Source organism: Hakea prostrata, chromosome 8 (assembly GCF_041222555.1).
Source record: "Hakea prostrata isolate BN-2017 chromosome 8, UWA_Hpros_2, whole genome shotgun sequence".
Lineage (NCBI taxonomy): Eukaryota > Viridiplantae > Streptophyta > Magnoliopsida > Proteales > Proteaceae > Hakea > Hakea prostrata.
In genome coordinates this window covers 8,491,536-8,515,440 of record NC_142607.1, presented here as the reverse complement: position 1 = coordinate 8,515,440, position 23,905 = coordinate 8,491,536, and the positions used below count along the sequence as shown (strand labels likewise).

The following is a 23,905-nucleotide window of genomic DNA, read 5'->3' as shown; positions in this document are numbered from 1 at the left end:
AAATGTATAAAGATATCTAGTTTTTAGAGCAAATTACACTAGCATCTAAAATGGAGGCCTTAAAGCATTGACACCCCACTTTATGTTTGAAAAACACATAGACCTCAAAATTGGATTTTCATTAAATATATTTGTCCAATTTGTCATTGAAAACCTTTTAGACACGGTTTATTATTGGGATATTTTTTAAAATAAACAGTTATTTAAATATTTTTAGTGATAAATTTGACAAGTATATCCAATAAAAATTCAATTTTGGGATCTCTGTGTTTTTTAAATATAAAGTGGAGTGTCAATGCTTTATAGCCTCAATTTTGGGGTATCAACACAATTTGCTCTAGTACCAATCGTTTTTAATAATAGAAAGATTTGGCAGAATAGATACATAGATATATAGTCGGATGCTTTCAAAGCTTTGAATACCAAACCGAATGCATGGTCAATTCATCAAACAAGCTTAGTGGCCATTTCACACTAATGAATCAAGTAGCATGATCGGAGGATTGTTTGAATGGTATGGATTTTGCTTTGCTTTAGTTACCTTTGGACTACCAAGACCACTCATTTTTCAATTCATTTTGGGTGTAGAAGTAACAAAATTTTCCTATCTAGGGTTTGCAAAGTTTAGTTGGTTAATCCTTCTTGTTTCATAAATTATTAAGGGTTTAATTTTGATAACCTTATCGATTGAAAAACTACTACTAGTAGGTCTAGGGAGAGTTATACCATTAACCTATTGTATAAGAAGAGCAATAACAAGTCACAATTGCCATCACTAGCGGTGTGTATGGCAACTATCAAGGGACAGGCCTTAGTGCAATTGTCGATGCACTACAGTTATAGTAGAAGGTCGAGGCATCAAGACAGCCTCTTAGCAAAAACTACTTGGGTAAGGCTACATAGAAAAATTACCCCTACTTCTGTTACAGTTAGTCCCACATTTGGAGCCTTGACAAGCTTCCCAATTGTAGGCTGATAATACCTCTGGATCAAACCCCCACTTGGTAAGTCAGTTTTCCAGGTGGTGTGGAACCAAGGTCGTATCATTGGTCCGACCTGCTGGATGGCTTACTCTGGAGGGGTGACCTAGGAGAAGGGCTGCCCGGAGTGGGGAAAAACACCACCGCCGGAGCGGAGTTGCCTAGAGTGGGCCGAGTCCGAGTCGTGGCATCTTGTAACAGTGGGTGTAATGTTCCCTTTAGTCCCACATTTTGGAGCTTTACAAGTTGAAATGTTGGCTGTTATACGCTTGGCAAAAACCCCCACTTGATAAGCCGGTTTGGATCTAGGTGGTGTGGAACCGTCCTCGTCTTGTATGAGTAGGGTAATGTTACAGTTAGTCCCACATTTGGAGCTTTACAAGCTAAAATGTGGGCTGATATACCTTGGCAAAAATCCCCACTTGATAAGCCGATTTTCTAGGTGGTGTGGAACCGTCCTCGTCTTGTAAGAGTAGGGTAATGTTACAGTTAGTCCCACATTTGGAGCTTTACAAGCTGAAATGTGGGCTGATATACCTTGGCAAACCCCCACTTGATAAGCCGGTTTTCTAGGTGGGGTGGAACCGTCATCGTCTTGTAAGAGTAAGGTAATGTTACAATTAGTCCCACATTTGGAGCTTTACAATCTGAAATGTGGGCTGATATACCTTGGCAAACCCCCACGTGAAAAGCCGGTTTTCCAGGTGCTGTGGAACCGAGGTCGTATCTTCCCTCCTAAAACAACCCCACACCTGCTATTCTCCTTGGGACTTTGCATGCACGGAAGCCTTTGGCATTGGATTTACCCTTTTTTCAGGAATAGAATGTGTGTAACATCTACTTTGTTTTTTCTACCATATCTACATGCATTGAGAAATAAATTAAAAATGTTTTTTTTTTTTTTTTTTTTCTTGTGTAAAAAATGAAGGTAACAGAACAGAATATTAAGCTTCGAGATTACTTACTCCATAGGGGAAGAGAGACAAAAAAGATTTATGAATAAATCACTAGATTTATATAACTAAACAGGCCCTTCAATATTGTAGAGATTATGATAAAAAGATGTAGTGGAGGTTTGGATTGCAAACTAGTCCTTCATTGAAGAATCTCAACAAGGCCACTGAGGGCCTCCTCTACTTTTTCTTGCTTTACATCACATATCAGACAAGTGGAAAGGATTGCCAACCTCATTCCAGTGTCCATCGTTCCTGCAGGAGACAAAATTGAAGCCAGAAATAGACTAGAGAAAAGACTCGAGTAAACGGCCAAATTAACATTTAGTTTTACTCTTTTAATTGAAGACTAACGTAATTTTTTCCCCTCTTATTTGTTTTTTCCCTTTTTTTTTTTTTTTTTTTCTCTCTTTCATAAGAATTCATTTACGTATAGTAATGGAATAGGGTCGAGCTAGGCTGGGAATTAGACCCAATTCTATCCTCATGCCGTAGCTAAGTTTATTTCAACCCTAATCTTAACTCAAGACCTAATATTTTTGTCCTTTACCTTAATCATTGACGGCAAAATCAGTCCTTTTTCCACTGTGAGAATCCTTGATCGAGCCGATAGGAGATGGATTGGCTTTGTCCCTGTCCCAAATTGGCCCCATCTCAACTTAATTGGCTCTGTCCCTAACCTTACAACTCTAAATGAAACATTATTAAAGAAGTGGAGAACCCTTAAAAGACTTTTCCATGCTCAAGAGCCACTTACATGAGTTTGGAAATTTCAAATCTATTGATGTCAAATCTATGGAGTTCTAATTCATAAAATTAACCGTTTGGTTAACTGAACATGTGGAATGAAATCTGTCGATTTATCTGTAATTTTTATGAATACAAATATTTAGCGTTTTAATAGTAGAGATGAAATCTCTGGATTTCACATCATACCCATAAATCTATAGATTCACGTTTTTAATGTAAAAAGATGAATCTTTAGATTTCATGAATCCAGAGATTTTCATAATCAAACGGGTATAAATCTCACATTCATAAATCTAGAGATTTGAAATCTCTAGATTCATGTAACCAGACAGGCCCTAAAATAATGACATGTACTGTTTCGCATGAAGCAATAAGTATGATTATTTTTTTTTGGGTACAAAAGCGCTTTTTATATATAGGGATAGAGATAGGGATATTACATATGCCGTCGGTGGGTTGAACCCTGCCTTTCCCTGGGTCGGGTTTCTAACCATCCTGCTACTCCTTCATTGGTAATAAGTAGGATTTTTTTTTTTAGGTACAAAGACGCTTTTTATATATAGGGATAGGAATATTACATATGCCGCCGGTAGGAGTTGAACGCATGACCTCTCCGCTGAGAAGCAGGTTTCTAACCATCCTACTACTCCTTCATTGGTAATAAGTAGGATTTTTTTTTTTTAGGTACAAAGACGCTTTTTATATATAGGGATAGGAATATTACATATGCCGCCTGTAGGAGTTGAACGCATGACCTCTCCACTGAGAAGCAGGTTTCTAACCATCCTACTACTCCTCTATTGGCAAATAAGTAGGATTTTTGTTCACGGCATCGTCGGCGCACTGCCTCGAACGTAACAAGTGGTAGAAATCAAGTAATGGGGACGTGAACGTAAATATAATTTTTGTTTTACATGTAAAGTTTTAAAGTTTTTAAATTTACAATCAAACCCTCAAAATCGATGAAAACATTTTCTCTGTCAGATTTTTCGTCTCTTTGGTAAACATTCTGTCAGATTTAAGAACCTTATTTCATTGAATAAAGGAATGCTGTGATAAACCCTCATTCTCAGGCGACGGCAACGGGCGACCAAATACCTGAATGGGGTGTTAATCAATACCATCGCAACTAATTTCGTCAGCGATTCCCTCTAAGTTCCAGGGCGAATCCATCTTTGATTCTTCTCCAAACTCTACTCGATTCAGGTATGCTTCTTCTCCGTTTTATACTTTCCTAATAAAAAATTGATGAAGTGAGTTGTGGGATGTAGTTTTTGGTGGGAGTTGTTTGTCTATTTGGTTTTACAAAAGATGATTTAAGCTGATAAGTGAGGCTATCAACTTCCTGCGCTTAGAGTCTCTTAAATAAATTTTCTTTAACTTTTGGTAACGAGAAGATTAGTTAGCGTATGCTGTAAATTAAGCGACTAACTCCACATTTGTCTTTCCACATTTCATGTCAATTCAATAAATGACACCCAAAACCCATAGTCGATTTTCAGATCAAACAACCTGGGAGTTGTGAGAGAGTATCTTCCACTTCTTAAGCTTTTCTTTATAGAACTTGGTCTTATACAGTAGAAGATAAACCTGAGCAAAACTATGGCTCTCTCTTTAGCTTTCTCACATTTCTTTCACTTTTTGCCTGCGCACCTCTATGCTTTTCCCAGAAGAGCAGTAGTGGTTACCTCTATCCATAGTTCTATGACTTCTCATGCCCTCTAAAATCCATATTTTTTCAATCTCTTCAGTCCCCCATTTTTCTCTGACATATTCAGAAACTCACTTTCCACATCCATTTGTTTCAATTCTTTTACACTCGGTTTTCTTTGGTACTTGGCATCAACTGTTTCTAGTGCAACCATTGTTAAACTCAGGCTTTAGGTTGGAAAAGTAAACAAAGATAATGTTTGCCCTTCTAAACTGGTCATTCATGGTTATGTTTTCTACAAAGTGGGTCTTTGGGGATGCATTTACTTTATGATGGGATTTTGTTCTGTTCATGTGGTGGGTCTGCCTTAATTACATATAAATGAATCATGCACTTGAGTTTCTTTATTTTTTTATGGCTGTTGAAGTTGAAATGCAGGAGGGCAAAAAGGTTGAATAGGGGTTAAAGGCCACAAATTTTTTACTATTAGTTATTGTCAAAGTAGGCCACTAATTATTATTTTGGGAGGCATGTGATTATCATTGGTTGACCAAAATCCCACATCTTAAATGGTGACCCTTTATAAGGAAGAAGGAAAAAGAAAAAAAAAAACTTACGAAGCATAAAATAAGGTTGAAATTATTATTATTAGTTTTTTTGGGGGGGTGGGGGGTGGGGAGGCTTTACAACCCTTATAGGGGTTAACTCACTTCCATACTGACACCAATGCGGACCTTCCTAGGAGGGGAAACGAACAGGGCAACAAGTTGGCGCCCAAGTCCAAAGAAACAGCTATAAAGCCAGATAGCAAAACTCAGGATTTCTTTTTTTCTTGCCTTTTCTTGGAAAATAACACTACCAAGTACATAATTTTCATTTAGCACATAAGAGAAAAAACTCAGACAATTAAAAAGAGGAAGCCAAGGTTACCAATAAGAAAGCAGCAACCACTTAGCAATTAAAACTGTTATTTGCTCAGCAGAAAAGTTTCCTGTCTTATCAGAAATGGGTGCTGGTTAAGCTAATGTTGATGTAATTATATACTGAAGCAAGGGCTCACACTAGAAACAGCTGCCTGGACAATAAACTAGATAGGGGCTTCATATGTATTTACAAGAAAACACAAGAAAAGAAATGTTGTTCTTTCGAGCTACCACTTCCTAGCAAAGCAGAGACAAAATTCCTTCTGTTAAACTTTTTTGCTTCTTTTATATCCTCCAAGTAACCAAATCAAGGGTACCACTTCCACTCTTGTAACTGGTGTGGACCAGTCAATTTAAACAAATATGATTGTCAATTTATGGAAATTATAGTGTCAAACTTGTTTGCTGCTGGGTTTCATTTGCTCCACATTCAATGATAAGGAGCTTATTAGTGAATACACGTTTCAATGAGGGTTAATTTCTTCCACTGTCAACAAGTGAGAGATTTTTGGAGAGAAAATTGTAGTATCAGTTTTCCGGGTAAGTTCTGAAGACAATAATGTATTATTCTACAAATTTAAAGGAAGATGGCCAACAATGATGCATTTTCTTGAAGTCAGATTTTAGTTTGTTTCTCTCCAACCTACATACCAAATCTACATGAGTCCTTGATGTAGATTGGACTTGGTTCCCCCTGTTGGAACCTTATGATGCAACTGACCGTTGCATTGGACTTTTACCACTCACTCAAACCAAAACTCTGGGGTTTACTCAACCCATCCATAAGTGTAAGGCTAAGAGATCTTCCCACGTTTTATGATGAGATTTTGTTCATAATGATGCTGTAAGAAACAGAGCTACTGTGGGAAAAAAAAACTTGATTCAGGTGATTGTTGAAGTGCCTGTTATTGGTTTTTCCAATTAGGATAGTGCATCCTTTTGGTGTTATATAATTTACTTTTTGTTTTTGTTGTATAGACTACAGATGTTGATAGCTCATCAAACAGAATATTGTGCTTTGCTAACAGTTGATATTGTATACCCTCTGAATGCTGCTTTGGGTATCTAAGCCTGCCAAATTGGCAGGTTAAGCTATTGTAACTTGTCCTTAGATGCAAGTCAATCTTGCCAAATTGATTAGTTAATTTTTTTTTTTGGGGTCGGGGGGGGGGGGGGAGTGTGATCTGTAAGGATAAGATTTCACCATTCTGTTTTGTGCTTGGCTACATTTATATTCTACAACTAATAATGCATGAGATTGTTGTTTGGCTCCATTCTAAAACTAGTGGTGCGCTTTTTTCCCCCCCGCATGTTAGTCTTTGTTGCTCTTGATTACTCACTTATGAGAACAAATTATCACTCGCAATTTAAACAGAGAGAATATGTTCAACTGGGGGAGAAAGCCATACTAGCAAGGTAGTGGTAATTTTGTGTGGTAGAGGTCGGAGATAATCTGGGTGTGTGAGGTAATCTTTGGGTGCTTCTCCAGATGAGAGATGTGGTACTAACTTATGAGTTATGTATAATATTTTCTATTATATGTCAAAATGTTGTGTAAATTCCCAATTGAGTTGTCTTTCTTTCCTCAGATGTTAGTTGCCATTGCTTGTCTCTCCTTCATGGGTACTTTAGCTGATCTGTTGGATACTTCAATATATATATATATATATATATATCACCTGACCGATATATTACTGGTACGTGATGCTTTGAACCTTGGCCTTAGCAATGATGCCCAACTGAAAAGAATTTGGAAAGTATACAGCCTTGAAGAACCTGCTCATAGAGAAGATGGTTTGTTCCTTTGTTCCAGAGACTAGCTTCCATTTTTGTGAGTACAAGAAGGTGTTGAAATGCTGAATTCTTATAGCCTAGTTCTCCTTTGAATTTAGGCCTACAAATCCTCACCCATGAGCCCCAATGGTTATTTTATTTTTCACCCATGCTCCCCAAAAGAAGTTGGCTGAAGCTCTCCTTATATCTTCATGTATTGACTTAGGCAATTTGAAGTGAAAGCCTGCGTATTGGGAAAATGCAAAAGCCATTTGATTTGAGTGAAGTATCTTTCCCTGCATGAGATGGAATTTTAAGCTTCCAACTCTCCATTTTCTGTGTCACTCTATCATATAACTCAGGAAAGGTTTGCTTCTTGGAGATGCCAATTTCGGATGGGAGGCATAGATATTTTGTAACTCTAGAGAACCATCGTCTGAACTTGATGCGAGTGTTGGGACTGAAGAATAAATTTGATTTTTTAAGGTTGATGGCATGTCCTCTTGCTCCTTGGTAGAGGTCTAAGCATGCCTTAAGATTGCAAACTGCATTAAGCTTCAATTTAGAAAATAACAAACAATCATTAGCAAAGGGGAGATGGGTGAGGATGGAGCTCTACTCTTAACCCTAATCCCTGTGATGAGGACCTGAAATCGCAGCCTGCTTTATGAGTGAACTTAAACCTTGTGAGCATAATATGAAAATTGTAGGGGATAATGGGTCACCTTGCCTGATGCCTCAGGTGGAGCTGATAGGGGAGCTAATGGTACTATTAATCAGGAGATTGTAAGAGATGGATGTGATACAACTCATCACCAATGATACCCATCTTTCACAGAAACCCAACTTCAACAAGATACCTTATATGCCATTCCCAGCCTGTTGTGGGCTTTTTCGATGCCTAGTCTTAGGGCCAACTTAAGTGAAAAAACAAAAAAAAAAGAAGATAACATTATTCCTAAAACAACCTGACATTATAGCAAGGTTTCCTTTCTCGATCTCTTTGCATGTTGATATTGTGACCATTGGGGACCAGGGTCAAAATCAAGGAAGGGTCAAAACAGTTTGGGTGGAACAAACACTAATCCCAGGCTCACCCTTGGCTCTAATTTGCCCTTAGGGCCTAAATCTTGAGTTCGGGTTGGGGTCAGGTCCACCAGGAACAAACTTGCACCCTTATCTTTCATGGTTTCATCCTCCGATACTTGAGATTGAGAGCTTTTTTTCACCATTCACTGCTGCTTCTTTGACTTTTTCTAGCTAATGCGATAACAGGTGCTCTGCTGTATCCTCTTTTCTTTCTCTATCCATCCCTCTCTGTTTTCTCTAATTCTCTTCCTTGTTTCTTTCTCCATGAAGATCAATAACAATTTATCTAGGCCTCTGCCTAAGGTTCGTTCCAAAGTTGAAGGTCATTGACAGTGCTTGGCTGATGTGTCAACCCCACTCAACTGTTTCAATACCGTGTAGGTTTACTCCTGCTCGATCTTCTGTTCCTTCGGCTCTCTTTCAACAGGTAAACCTAAGCCACCATGGTTTCAGTTGACTGCTACACAGGAAGTGAGCTTGTACTCCTTTTTGCAAACTTTCTTCTCTTTATAAGTTTTCCATTCTATTCCTCCATGCTATTTGATTTCCCTGTGTTCTATGTATCCAATTTGTGTGATTTCTTCTTCTTCTTTTTTTGGCTTTCGACTGTTTCTTCATCTTTGTTTTATTTGTTTCTCTTTTAAATTGCAATTGGCATTATTTTTTCCTGTTTTTGGAACAAAGATGAGACTTTTGTATTGAGTCAATGATACATTGTCTTTGTACTCCAGCTTTGCTGGTTTTCCATAAAACAGTCACAACTTCTAGTGGAACTCTTTGAGAAGCTAACATGAGGGATGCCTGATCAAGAGAGTGAAAGAGACCTACACACCCTGCAATTCTGAAAGGATGGTTTTTTTTGCTCTTTTGTCAAACCATCTCATGCTCACTGATCTGCAGGAAGAAATCCATGTAAAGATTTTTCTTCTCTCCATTCTTTCCTTCCTGTTAAATTTACTGATAGATAGAAGATTATAGGTCCACTTTCTGATACTCTTTTCTTGTGATTTTCCATTTTGAGACAATTCTCATTCATTTGAAGCCAAACCTGGCTGAGTTTTCAGGTGATAAATTTGATTTCTTTTGGGGATGAAGGGGACCAAATTGAGGAGGTGTTTACTCTTCTTGTAGTCTCTTTCTTTTCCCTAATCCCTTTTTATAGATTAGGCATATGGTTTTTATATCCTAAACAACCATGCTAGTTGGGAATTCCCTCGGACACTGATTGGAATGCCAAAAACCAAGCTTATCAGCCAAAATATTTCGTAGCAGTCTCGTATGTCCCAGAATCTATTAATACCATGGTACGCTCATTTCCCATTATTCGATAATGGAAGCAAAAAAGCTAAAAAGACCCCCAACCATTAAATGGCTATACAAAAGACAAGAGGGGTGCTATGGAAGAAAATGAGGCTTGAAAGTAGTGTAAAAGAGAGCTATCAAGAACTGAAAAAAAATATAGAAGTCCAAAAACCAATGATTTTTTCAGCACCTACATGCTTACAGAAACAGACCTCATGTTACTACCAGGTAGCTTAAATTACAGTGCGGCATTAGCAATCAAGTTTGATTCATGAACTGATATAGTTCTAGAATCTGTTAATGTTCCTTTACATTCATATACCACAACAGAACTCCTTTCTTACGTTTCAAATATTTCAGATGTGAAGTCCTAGTTGAAAGCTGAATAAGTTCTCAGGCCAAGTGCCTCCTTGTCATTGAGTGGGTTGGTGTCAATTGTGTTGTTAGTCTCTTTCTCCTCCCCAAACCCTCTTTTACTGTTTTCTGCTCTATACCAATCTGCAATTGCAGACGTTGAAGTTTGAGTTATAACATTTTGATGGACAATGCCGTTTGTTGCATCATTCCTTTCTTATCTGAACACTGGAAGTCTGGGGACCTAATGGAAATCAATTTGCCTGATGTATCTTATTACCATATCCAGAAGCTTGGCCTATGCTTCTAGCGGAAAAGTTGCATTCCAATAAGGAAGAGAGTTGTGCCCATACAAGCAAATTCCTTGACTCTGCAGTAGCATCCTCTATTTTCACATTAGGGTATATTCAGAGGATCTGGGCTTAAGTAGTTGATAGTCCCTTGCCAAAGTTGAGTCCTAGTTTTATTGGAAAATCTATGAGCTTTCTGATTGATAAGAGCCAAGTAGAACATACTTCTTCTAAATTATTTTCTTCACAATTCTTTGTGAATTTTGTTAAGTTATTACTGTTTGGCAAGTATAGAAGCATGCATCAGTGTCCAACGTGGGTTTAAGGTGTCTGATATTGTAAGCTGAAATTCTCTTATGACTATTCATCCTTGTGTATATCTTTTTCTCTTTTTTTCCTGGTTTGGGGGGGGGGGGGGGGGGGATCCTAAGGGTGGAACTATATATATATATATATTTTTTTCTTCTTCTTCTTTCTCTCTGTTGGAAATCCTTTTGTAATTCTCAAAATCTAATAGACATATATAACATGATAAAAATTGATTTAAAGACTACAATAACAGTTTTCGTAAATGTGATTACAATTTACTAATGTAGTTTTATCAAATGCCTGCTGATGCTGAAAACACTTCCAGAAGAAAGTTTTATCAAACACCTATAGAATTGTTTCTGTTTCCAAAACACTCCAAACTGTTGCTAGTGTTGGTTATCAAATGGAATTTAGCATTTTTAACCCTGAGACTTCTTCTATTTCTTTTTGACCCGTGAAGCCATAAAGGTCGCACACTAAATTCTTTCTTTCTTACTGAGTTTGTCTTACTGAATTTCAGCTGCAGCAGGGTAGAGGCTACAGGCTCAATCGACCAAGCTGTAAGCCTCCCTTTTTCTCCCTCACTGCAATACAGGGTCCTGTACAGACCAATTGATCAAGCTGGGAAGTGGGAACTCCCTTTCTCCATCTTCTGTAGATAACTGCAGTGGCAGAGGAAAAATGGCCGCCATTAATTTAGGAAAAGATGGAGGAAGACCCTTTCTTTAATAGGTTCCCCTTGTAAAACATTAGGTTTTAGTTCCATTGTCCTTCCCTCTCCTTTTGGGAACTGTAGCTGATTCTGAGGGCATGGTAATCTTTCTTTAGGACAACCAGCTATGTCTTTGAATGCTCCCCCCCTCCTTTTGAAGTTTTATATACATGTGTAATTCATGAAACATTATTCATCATATTTTTAATTCTGTATTTTAGAAAACTAGTTCTATTGTTATAACTTATTTTGTATTTGTTTCTTGCTTTGTCTGCTCTTTGAGGAAATTCCTTACATTGAACATGGTTTGGTTTGTCATATTGCCTGAAATACAAATAACTAGAGTTGATCTGGACTGGCTAGGAATTGTATACACTGATAAGTATCAATTTGGCATCAACCTACTCATTTTGCCACCTTACTAATTACAATTGATTCATCTCTGTGATTTTCTCATTATGATTCAGTTCTCAAGTTAGTTACATCCCGTTTACCACACTAGTAGCTAAAACCACTTGTTTTGATTTTGCATCAATGGTTTTCTTTTCTCGTTAAACACATTCTTACACAAAATGGGAAGGGTAGCGGAGGATATATTTTCAGAAATTAATTTTTGTTAGTTCTTAGGAAACTAATAGGGCCCACCTCTATGGTGATTTTAGTCTCTGTGGCTGTATTCATCAGCTACTTTGTATCTGCTTCTTTATGGAGCTCAATTGGGACACCAGTTGTTATGAAGAAATTCACAAGATGCGGATTTTTTTTTATTGTGTCCTTTTCCTCTGTTTTGCAGATACATCAAATCAGAAGTAAAAGAAAGAAGAAAATTTTGCTCAGAAAATGGTTGTTAGGCTTCGTTTGTCAAGGTTTGGGTGCAAAAACAAGCCATTTTATCGAGTCATGGCTGCTGACAGCAGATCTCCAAGAGATGGGAAGCATTTGGAAGTCTTGGGTTATTACAATCCATTGCCAGGTAGTTCTGGTTGCCCCGAAAGAAGTTTGTATTTGCTCATTCCTTAAATATGAATTTCACAACATGCTTTTTTCAAATTCAAGTCTAGCTCTAATATTTTCCCATAGTATGCCTATCCATTTTACTTGCCCTGGGTAGTTTTATTATGAATGACTATGTATCTTACTGGTTTTTATTTTTTTCTTCCCCCTTGAGGGATATAGGTCAGGATGGTGGTAAGCGAATGGGCCTGAATTTTGACAGAATTAAGTAAGTAATTTCTTTTTCCCTCATACGCTGCCTCTTTAAACATAATATCCCCCTTTTCATTTCAGTCAATTACACTGTATTTAAATCATAGAACCAAAATGTTAAAGCAATAACTGGATTTTAGAAAATATCAGCCAGTAGTTATAGGCTGCAGTTAAGTGAATTTTTGTAGTTTGAAGCATTAATCAAGTGGACAATTGAATCTAGCTTTCCAATTCATATTAACTGTTTCAAGAACCTGTCTTAAACTGAGCCATTTTGATGAAGTAGTTCAAACCTGTTAAAAAAGAAAGCTTCTTGTCTAATTCAAAATGGTAATTTATTTACTTAGTTTTTATATGGAACTTTCAAACTTCGCATACAGTTTGTTGGGCTAATGTTCAGGACTTGGTGAAGGGACACCAGAGGTTTCCTGATCAGCTCAAATCCCGTAACTTCCATGCCTGATGAATTCTGACATGAGCGTCTTGTGCCTTCATCTACTGTAGTAAATTTGGCATATGTTATACATACCAAATCCTTGAAAGAAATAGGATTCACATGGTACATTCATAGACTAGTAAAAGTATCCCACTTTGTTGCTAACAGTTGCTTTGTTTTTCATATTATTTTTTATTTTTCCCAATATTTATGATGTTTTATATTTTCGTTGTGAAAGATATTATTCTACAGTAAGTTATTAACCATAGTTAAATAATTTGTTAATATTTTACAACTGAGATGTTCAGCTTATTTTCAATGACAGTAGCACTGAGATTAACCTTAATGTATCCCACATTTGTCTTTTTCCCACCCATAAATTTACCATGCTTCTCATTCTAGTGCTACATGTCAGAGATTGCCTACTGCATGTATTAATGCTAATTTTCATTTCTCCTATGGTTAATTATTTATGTCTAACAAAATATGCTTGACATTGATCACATATAGAGGCCTAACATAATTCTAAAATGCCCATAGTGGATCAATAGTGTAATGGGCCAAAATATGCTTGAAGTAGTTAGTTTGTAGGCTGGGCCATTTATTTTCTTTAGTTTCACTGCAACTGGCCTAATTATAAGCAATTTTGTTTTATTTATTTATTATTTTTGTGTGTGTGTGTGTGTGTTTTTTTTTTTTTGGGGTGGGGGGGGGGGGTGGGGCAAGGGTGGAGCTAAGATTCTGAATCACCTCCCCATTGAGGGAATACTGACATTTTTTTCACCACATGTATTCTGTGGGTCCATGCAGGACCCACGGAGGGTCTCACCTCTTACTTATTTTATCATGTTCGGATGTGGGCCCACACATTAAAGATATTAAAGATATGGGTAAATTATTTATAATGATATTTTAACCCTTACAAAAATATAAGTAAATTATTTACCCAAAAAAGGTAGATTAAAGGATGAGGATTGTTAACAAAGCAATATCTTACAAAATATTTTTTAGTTTTAATTAATGTTTTTTTCATTAAAAAAATATCTTACAAAATCAACATTAATTTTTTTTTTTGGGGGGGGGTGGGGGTGGGGGTGGAACACTTGATTTCAACAGTAAAATACTAGATGCAAGTCAAACGAATCATGGTAGTTAGTTATTTACAATTACAAATATTCCATTCACAATATAAAAATAAAATGAAAAGAAAAAAAAAAAAAAAAAGAGAGACCATATAAATTTAAATGAAAAGGAAAACAAAAAGGATTCGAGAAAGAGTGAGAGAATACTTGATTGTGGAGAAGAATTAGGAATAAACTCCCAACCTTTAGCTTTTCCAAGTTTTCCCTAAGCCACATGTGAGGAAAGAGGAAGGAGGAGAGAATAAATAGGAATGGAAAGGGAGAATAAATAGGGAGAGGGTTTAGGAATTATGAGTTAGTTTCTAATTGGATTTAATTTTTCTTCCTTGAAAATAGGGGTTCAATTGTAACCGTTGGATAATTATTGACAATGACGTTTATATCCGTCATCTTTACCTTCAAAGGGGAATAGTGATATTTCACATGTGGAAAGAGAAAAATTAGGAAAATAAGGAAAGTAACCAAAATTTTTAAAAAAGTTGGCGGGGGGGTGGGGTGGGTGCTGTGTGTTGTGTGGAGTTAGGATACGGGATTAGTAGTTAAATTGAGATAGCTTAGGATGCTTAATTAGTTTGATACAATTTCGTTTTGAATATAGTAGTATACTAAGTCACATAAGTGCGAGAGAATGATAAGGAGTTTGTTTATGGATCTTGATAGGGAAATTAAAATGCTATTTTTATTTGTGCACTATCTAATTAATTAAGCATGATTTAAATATTAGAAATTGAATTTTGTATGAGTCTTGGATTTGTTGAGCTGTTGTTAGGACACCAATATAGATGGGTGTACACCGTAGAGGTAGGGTTTCAAGGGCGTTGTAAGGGATCGATTTTGAACATGGGAAAGGATCTCATCCTCGCCTACATGGAAAGTAGTTAGGATTTTGCTAGGGTTATCTTAAGGGGAAGAGAGGGATGGTAAAAGGAGGGAATCGACTGTTTGCTTTGTTTGGGCAAGCTTGCTTGTGGAAAGGGGAAGACCCTTGGGGCATTTTGAAGAGTGTATTCAGGTATGTGGAGTTCTGTTATGGAGTTAAGTTACTGAGTTTAATGGATTTGTTACTTACACTTCATCTTCAGATTATTCAATTTGAATGTTTTGTGTGTGTTTGTGTGTTTGAATGAATCCATTTAGGGCTCGATTCAGGGGTTTTGTCAACTGGTATCAAAGTCTATGATCTGCTGGAAGAGATATGGTAGTGCATTATCCATGTTAACTGGTATCAAAGCGCGTCTATGATCTGCGGGAAAAGATATGGTACTGCATTATCCATGTTTTCCGGCTCTTCTATTGTGCACACCAGATCGAGTATGATGATTGATTGGGTGAGGCTCTCCAACACCTGTGGGGAGACACATTGGATTGGGTATACCGCAAGTGCTGGCCATAGCTTACCTGGACAAACTTCAAAGAAGCCTTGAAAACTGATTTCAGTAATGGGAAGCAGACTGATAAGATCCCTTCTTCCTCAATGGAACTTACACTTTCCAAATGATCAAACACCAAAACCAGCTCTATTCTGCGCCCTGACTTAGCTCAATAAACTGATACACACAACACTTGAAAGGTAAAAGCTGATCTGTAAAAGAAAATATAAATGGCTAATTTCACTTTAACAAACCCCATTACAGATCTGAACTCATTCTTCACTGTGCCCACCCGAGGGTCTTCCCCTTCCTGCAAGTAACCTTTACCAACAAAACAGAATTATTCCCCCCTACACAGACACGCTCTTCCCCTTTATAGACTGATGTGAACTCTCTGCGACCTGTCTGAAGGCTCAAGTGGGCCCCTAGGATGGCTCTAAGAAGCCACCCTAAGCTGGATAGACCCCTTAATTGGGGGTGTTTTGAGCATTTTGCCCCTTATTTTTATTCTGGAATTATCTCTAGAATATTTCAGAATTTTAGTTGAGTCCAAATTAGTAAGTTGAGTCAAGTTTGGTTTGGTTTGGTTTGAAGAGTTTTATTTTGATTTAAAGTTGTTTTGGATGAGTCCTAAGTTATCTAACTAGCATGTGTGCTTTTAGATTCCAAATCTAGGGCTGCGGTTTAAGTAATTAGATTCCAATTTGAGTGTTTTGATCAAGAGGTGTGGGATCCTTGTCAACTAACGATTTTCACCCGAAGTTAAAGTATTTTTTATGCAGAATTGAAGACATATTTAAGAAAGAAGAAGCCCATTGGGTCAGGCCCATCAAAGGTCTAAAGCTATCACCCAAATCAGCCCATGACTTTCATGGGCTAAGGCTGTTTTAGTGGGTTAAAGTTAGCCCACATATTCATGGTCTAGACCTAAGCCCAAGTCTAGTTCTTGAAAAGTCAATAAAAGGGGTCGTGCTTTGAAAATAAAAGAATTCATTGTCAAGAGTTAGGTAATAGTTGAATTATTAATAGGTAGGTGGTGTTAGCTAGTGGTTGGATGTTACCATTAATGTGTATGTCTCTTTAGGATGCTATATAAAGAGACTTATGTAAGAGGTGAAGACACAATTCATTAATTGAAATCAAATTGCTTTGTTAGCATTCCTTCTCTATGGAGACTCCTTGTGTTTGATCAAGGTAGGTTGGTGTTTGATCCAATCGCTCCATCTTGTGGTGTGAAGCTTGAGTGTTACATTGTTATTCTCAATTCCCTCGTATTGTCCCTTCAATTTTTTCATTATAGTTCTGCCCCTGTTTTGAAGCTCTATTCAGCTTGTATTGTTATGCTATTATCCTTATAATATCACTCTAGTTTCAACCCTCTTTCACATCTAAATTCTGTTTCATCTTAAGTCTATCAAATTTGAACTTGATTCCTTGTGAAATGTCCTATTTGAATATTGTTTTGATCAATCAAATACAGTACTACATTACTTTTGTTATAAATAGTTAGTCAGACTATGTGATTTTCAGATTTGATTGAATAAAGAATTGAGTGTTTTTGCCTAGAGGTGGAGGGGGTTCCTTCGAGGGGGACCCTGTGTTTGTTTATTGAGCATCCTAATATTCAAGCATTGCAGCATTCAAGTCTTCAAGCATCGCAGCAGTCAAATCACAATCAGCCAAGTAAGTACAGCAGTTTCTCACCCTTCCCCCTTTCTTGCGCAACCCTAGAACACCCTCCCCCTTTCCACCAAAGGCTTTCCTGCCCCTTCCTCTCTCACATAGACCTAGAAACCTATCCCAATCCCATTGCAAATACCCTCTCCCCATTCCCCTTCAATTTCAGCCAGGTCCTACCTCTCCCCTTAGCAACTGTAGCCCCCCTCTTCCCTTCTTTTTTCTGCGATAGCAGGAGCACCCCTCCCTGTTTAGGCCCACTTCCCAGCCTCTTTTACTCCTTTTCTCCTCCCGTAGGATCGCACTAAGCCTTAGAACATAATCCTAAGTTTATTTTCCCCATTCAGCCTATTTTTTTCCTAACCTAGAAAATTTCTGCACTTCATCTTCTTCCTTGGAAGAATTCTGCAGAATTTTAGAAGCCTCTGAAACCCTAAGTCTAGATTAGTCAGACTTCCCAAAACCTTTGAACCATTGAACCCTAGTTCTGAAATCACAGCACCAGCAAAGATAGGCCCAATCCACCCCAGCCAAACCTTCTAAAAACCCTGATTTTTGATTCCTTAAAAAATCCAGAACCCTGTTCACACTATAACAGATTGTGAGAGTGTGAAAACACCCTCTTAACCCTAGAATTCTCATCCTCCTTTGCTGGAATTTCCTGGGAAACCTTAAATATAGGAAAAATTATATCATTACCCTTAGCCCTAGATCCTGGTTTACATCATATACCCCCAACACAATCCTAACAAATCCTAACCAACTAACTCCCTTATTTGGAGTTGATCCCCTCCAACTCCCTAGTACTCTACGTCTACAATACGTGTCCCTCAAAGTTGGTGTCCTAACAACTTCCCCCCCCCCCCCGGGCCAATTTTACCTTGCCCTCAAGGTGACAAAGAAGATTGTCTGTATGGTGAGGTCCCATTAGAAGCTTGATCTTCACATGCTTGTGGCACAACCATGCTAAATCAGCCACGTTCTCGGAAGCCCAATACCAGGCCCAATTCCAAAGACACCCCTGGTGTCCCCCTGCCACCCGTGCAATAGTGATTTCCATCATTGCCACCTGATGGATTGGGTCTATCCACCTCAAGCTAGCGTTCCCCATGTGATTGCAAAATCAAAATTTGCCCCAAATCCAAAAACATCATCAGAATGAATCTAATTCAGAATGTCAAATTCTGAGAGCAATTGAACCATTGAATGGTTGTTTTTCCCAAAATGATTCTTCTTTTCAAGCAATACTGTGATGGCACTCATGCAATCTGCTGCTAGAAGCATTCTGTTTGTCCAACCAAAATATAGTGATGTGATACAGTGGGGAGTATCTTAAGTATAATGCTGCAGAGCTAGATCTATTTGCAGGTTTGCAGTGCCTGGATTCATCATTGTTAGATTGGTTCCCTGATTGCCTTTCTCTGTTAGGGATATGAAAACAAGGGTTGAAGATGGCAGTGAGAGAGCAACACTGAACACTATAGCTTCTCCAACACTCCAAAGCTAACCAGGTTGAACCGTGCATGGACAAAAACTCCAAGGTCTGCCTTCCAATAGCCCCTTTTGTGAGGAACTCGAAAAAAAAATAAAAGAAAGAATAGATAAGGCACCCTGAGTCACAACCATTGAAAGGACTTTAAGTCATGCTGGTGAAAGTTCTAAACCCTCTTTGAGTAGCTTTGAAAAGTCACATCCCCAACAGACTCACCAAGGTTGTCTTTGTCAGCATGATAGGTCATTGTCACCGTCGCAACAAGAGAAACCACCTTCGCCACTACCTTTGGCGTCTGCTGGCGTTATTTCATAGACCGGGAAAGCCCCTATGTCGCGCTTGGGAATCTTGCGTGAGGGCTGAAGGTAGAAGACAACAGTCCGTTCTGGATTTGGCTTCAGTTGGAACATGGTCTGGGGGGGCTCTTTATTAGAACTTGTTCTAGGGTTGGACCTTGTCCAGCTATATGGGTTGGCCCCAACTTAAAGTGACTACGGGTTGGGCCTTGAATTAAGGTAATGGGCATCTTGTGGTCCTTCTGGATGGGTTTGATCCGAGTTCGGGCTTGAATCAAATGGCCAAGTTGTTTCATTAGAAATGGGCTTGTGGCATAAGTAGGTTTAGGCCTTAGAAATAGCCCACCAACTTTGATCCTTTGGTCCATGTTTGAACTTGGGCTTGAAGTTTGAGACCAAATGGACCTGATTTGGGCCTTCAAAAAATGGCTTTGGTATTTAGGACTTGACCTGAACCAACGAACCAGTTGAGGATGATTTGAACTAAAACACCTTCCCTACTCTTTCTTCTCCAAGCTCAATGAAGGGAAACCCTAGCCGCTGACTTTCCACCTGCTGCTCCAAATATCATTTCTCTCCATTTTTCAGTGCAGATATTGATTCAATTATTTGGGCTACATTCTTTTTTGGCCCTAGGGTAGACGAATCCTCTACTTGGTTCTCCACTTCCTCTTCTTCTCCAAGTGCGGCAGGGTTCGACTCTCACAGCCAAGCAATCCTTTCTTGCCACCAGTTGATGCCTTCTCCGTGCGATTCCAGTGCACGGCTCTGTGATTCCATCTTGCTATCAATTACCACAGTTTCCATGCAGCTGGTATCCAAATCCAGCCTCTAATTTGTCTCTTTCCCATTTCTGAGTTCAACATTCAAAGCCTCCTTGAAGCTCGCCCAGTCAAGCACCAACCATTTCTTTCTGTAGAGCCACTGCAGGGCTTCTCCTTGCAGATGTTGGAGAGCCACTCCCAACCTCTGCTTCTCCTCAATATGATTTTCCCAACAAAGCAACAGGACCTCTATTAAGCATCCTGCACTTCTTCACCAGAAAACAAAGATAGTGCTCTATCACCTCCTTGGGATCGTGATTACTCTAATACCAGTTGATAAGATCCCTTCCTCTCCCTCAATTGAACCTACTATTTCTAATTGATCAAACACTAGAACCAGCTCTATTCTACCCCTTGAATTAGGTCAACATGCTCACACACATAGCACTTGCAAGCTAAAAGCCGATCTGTAAAAGAAAATATAAATGGCTAATTACACTCTCTAGCGAAACTCCATTCACGGTGCCCACCCAAGGGTCTTCCCCTTCCCACAAGTAACCTTGCCCAACAAAACTGAATTCATCCCCCCCCCCCCCACACGCACTCTTCCCCTTTAGATTCCCCCAACACAATCCTAACAAATCCTAACCAACTATTTCCCATATTTGGAGGTGACCCCCTCCAACTCCTGAGTACTCTATGGCTACAATATGTGGCCCTCAAAATTGGTGTCCTAACAGAGAGACATCTGAATTTGGATTTGGATAACCACTGTATTGACATTGACATTAGTGCTAATGAGAAAGTAGTTGTAGGATCAGGTTATAAAATTGAGGTGAAGAAGGCTCGTTTTAGTGGATAGGAGGGCTTGATTGGCTAGCCTCTCATCAGACTTGGAGGAGAAAGCGAAGAAGCTCAATTGTTCAAACTGCCCTGCCTAACTTTGTTCAATGGATGGTTCAAGTCCTAGAGGTCAGATGCTTGATGCAGAAGAAGAAGAGGAAGTCGGTGGGAAAAGAAAGATGGAGAGACATTGTCGGTCTAGAGAGAATAATGGCTTGGCGGCATGATCGTTGGCGAAACCCCTTGGAAGAGGGTGATAGCGATGGATAAAGACTCGTTGGCTACGTGGGGGGAGCCACAGCATGATTTCCGCTGTTGATTTGCCCATGATCAAGAAGAAATGGGTGTTGTGGTGTTGGCAGTGAAGATTGGGGAGGCGAATAGGATTTAGACCGCAAAGATGAATCTCATGGGAGATGATCAGGAAAAGGCATGGTCAGATTGGGTAGCAGTTGAACCATTTAACCCTGGTCTGGTTGAGGCACTTGGTCCAGCAAATAATGGGGATGAACTGGGCAGCTGGGTTCTTAAGTAAGTGGGCCTTAAAAGGCCCAACTACAACTATGGCCCAAGGATGCTGCATCGGGCCAATTTCATTGAATCCTATAACCTGGCTTTAAAGAGAGATGTTAGGCCCAGCTCAGTGTGCAGACGGCGTGAGCCAGGGCCTAGGAACTGATTGGCAAATCTTTTAAACCTACTGACAGGGGCAACTTTGGAAGCCCGCCCGCTGTTTCATCTTCTTCCTTCAACGCTATGAGCAGCTCCATGAACCAGAGTCCACCGGAGTTTGAGGGTGGTTGCTTCAAGGCCACTGGTGGTGGCATTGTTTTTCGTGATCTTTTGGGAACCTTCTCTGAGTTATTGGTTCTACATTGTTTGTGGTTAGGGAAAAACAGGGAGGAAAAGCTTCGAAGGTTTTGATACAAGGGTTATTCATTGCTTTTTGATATTAGCATGGAATTAAAAACTCAAGCACGGCCTTGCCTACACCAGGAAGAGAGTCTGAGTCAGATATGTGGTAATGGTAGAGCAGGATCTGAAATTGTTGTGCTGCCCTGTGGTGTTAGAAAACCTCTCGTTGGTATTTTGGCTGCCTGTTAAGTTTGCTTTTGCTTCGCAATGAATACTGTTTTTCATAGATCAGTGGGTCTTCAAATTCAAGCTTTGGTCCATAATACAGCATGACCAGATCTGCTGTTTCACTGCTTAGATCAAGGAAATATTCCGTGCTGACGTTTGTGTGGTGGTGAATATTTCTAATCTGGTTATTTTTGGTAAAAGATCTACAAGAGTTTAGGAAAATTAATGGGGAATTAAGGAACGGAGAATGGGGATTGCTTCTTATGGATTAGGCACATGTAGTCCCTGCCCACATGTATCACAAGGTCATCAGCATCACTAAATCCCATTGCAAACTTGGTTTTATTGCTATGATCATGAGAGAGGACGAATGCATCACAGACCTGAACCTCCTTGGTGTTCCTAGAATGTATGAAGCAAATTGGTAAGATGTGGTCCAGGTCCAGGGAGGATTCATTGCAAACTTACTGGGGGAGAAGAGCAGTCTATTCCTGGTTCTAGCGCAAGTTGGTCTCTGCTTTGCATAAATCTTTTCCAGATAGATGTGTGCAGATTGGGTGGTGAAGCAAGCATGTTGATATCAAGTTTTTCATCTCACCTCACCTTGAAGACAATGTTCCATGTCACTATGAGGGCAAGGTGAAATTGAAGGAGGGAAGAGTTGTTAGGACACCGATATGAGGGAGTTTTGCATTTGATCCCCCCCCCCCCCCTTTTTTTTTTGGGGGGGGGGGGGGGGTTATATGTCATATTAGATTCATTTCGGTCTCATGTGTCGTCTTCGGTGTTTGTGTGGGGGGTCTGGGGTTGGGTGTGCGGGATCATGTCAAAATTTCTAAAATAGAAGTATTGGCTCACTGATTTAAACTCTTCAGGAAGGGGAGAATGATTTATTTTCTCAAGGCTGTGTATTATGCATAACTAGTACGATAAATGTGTAGCTCTCTTTCTTCTGGTGAGGAAATTTAGTTGGTCAGGCTTTACTATTCAAAGCTTTATCAATCATTTATGTAGGCCAGAAAAGTTGTTATTGCCTTACTGGGAAATCCATTTAAAAAAAATTACTTTAACTGGCTAAAATCAACACAGTGCTAGTTTCTTCCGGGATTCCGCTATCTGCTTGCTCAAATGATCCTATGTTTCTTGTGACTGATGATGTCCTCTAATACGTGTACTAGAAATTCTTCCAAAACTAGATGTGATGATCAATAAACCACTTCACTATTTTAAGAGGAATATTGATTAAAACTTAAGATGCTTGATGTTTAAATGTTGGTGCTGATGGTCTGTTTCCATCTATGATGTTAATCCATTGAATTGTGGCTCAATAACTTATGCTTCGGGAATAAGGAAAATTTCCAATACTTAACAGGAAACAGTTTCCTTCTGAAAATAGTTTCTGTTTCTTATCTGCCACAATCGTATGCCATGCTGCAATTGTTATTATACTGAAAAAAAATTCCTAAGTTTTTCCTGATGCATCCCACTTTGAGTTCGGCATTTTAATAGAATCCAAAGGGACACTAGCCTCGTTTTATGCTTTATGATGGATGAGAAGAATCACCTTTCATAATTCTTTTGTTTGGTTTGAACCTCAAAGTTCATTCCTAACTTCATGAGTAATTTGGAACTTGGGACTCATGTATGTTCCATAAGGAGACACAATGCTTCTTAACATTTTTTATTAGTAGTTATATTTTTGGCTGCTTTTAATTCTTCAGTCTTTTGTTTGGTATGAAGCTCTAAGTTCACATTCCTAACTTCATGCATGATTCGGAACTTGGGACTCAATTGTTTCATAAGAGGATACATTGCTTCTTTTCTTTTCTTTTTTTGTACTGAGCAGTTATATTTTTTGCTGGTTTTAACTCTTTAGTCTTTTACAGATACTGGTTATCTGTTGGTGCCCAGCCTTCAGAACCGGTTGAGCGCCTTCTCTTCAGAACAGGGCTTCTTCCTCCACCACCAATGCTTGCAATGGGACAGAAGGGTGGACCACGAGACACTCGTCCTATCAATCCTTTAACTGGCCGTGTCATTGCCCCCAAGAGTGTTCCCACTGCTGATGAATCAGGAGGCGAGGAAGGTGTAGAAAAGGTTGCAGAAGATGCCACGTCAAACCCATGAAGTTTCTGATCCTTTTTGTTTTTTTATGTGTTGCTGGGGCTCTGACAGCCTTGGTTACTGCTCAGATTGCAGACAAAGGAAATCGGATTTAGTCTTTTTTAAGAACTATGGAGAGTTGAAAGGAAATCTTAGATCCTTAAAAAGATGAAACTTTCATGAGGACATGTAATGCTCTAGCCGCTTTTGCAATTTAGCTAGAGAATTTGGTACTTTGCTCTAGAAGTGGGGAAAAGTTGTGTTGGTTCATATATCTGTGAATGTAAATTTTCCTTGGCCTGAAAAGAACATTTTTTAATCCCTTGATTCTGTTCTTTGTAAAAAGATGATATAATGGCACCATTTCGTATGAGACAACTTTTTGTATAAAACTTTGATCCCATTGG

At 38.9% G+C, this 23,905-nt stretch overlaps 1 protein-coding gene across 3 annotated transcripts; it reads left to right on the top strand.

Annotated features, from left to right (window-relative positions):
• The first annotated feature begins 3,673 nt into the window (after positions 1 to 3,673).
• Positions 3,674 to 23,855, top strand: LOC149006663 (Ribosomal protein S16 family protein). Of its 3 annotated transcripts, none has more exons than XM_089165019.1 (5): positions 3,674 to 3,889; positions 10,895 to 10,934; positions 11,880 to 12,059; positions 12,263 to 12,308; positions 23,282 to 23,855. In XM_089165019.1, exons 3-5 carry the CDS (start codon positions 11,927 to 11,929, stop codon positions 23,520 to 23,522), a joined length of 420 nt encoding a protein of 139 aa, XP_089021145.1. In that variant the 5' UTR covers positions 3,674 to 3,889; positions 10,895 to 10,934; positions 11,880 to 11,926; the 3' UTR covers positions 23,523 to 23,855. The 3 variants fall into 3 exon arrangements, with proteins under 3 accessions (XP_089021145.1, XP_089021144.1, XP_089021143.1); XM_089165018.1 differs by lacking the exon at positions 10,895 to 10,934 and adding an exon at positions 8,390 to 8,546; XM_089165017.1 differs by lacking the exon at positions 10,895 to 10,934 and having other exon boundaries at positions 3,675 to 3,889; positions 23,282 to 23,854.
• The last annotated feature ends 50 nt before the right edge of the window (positions 23,856 to 23,905 follow it).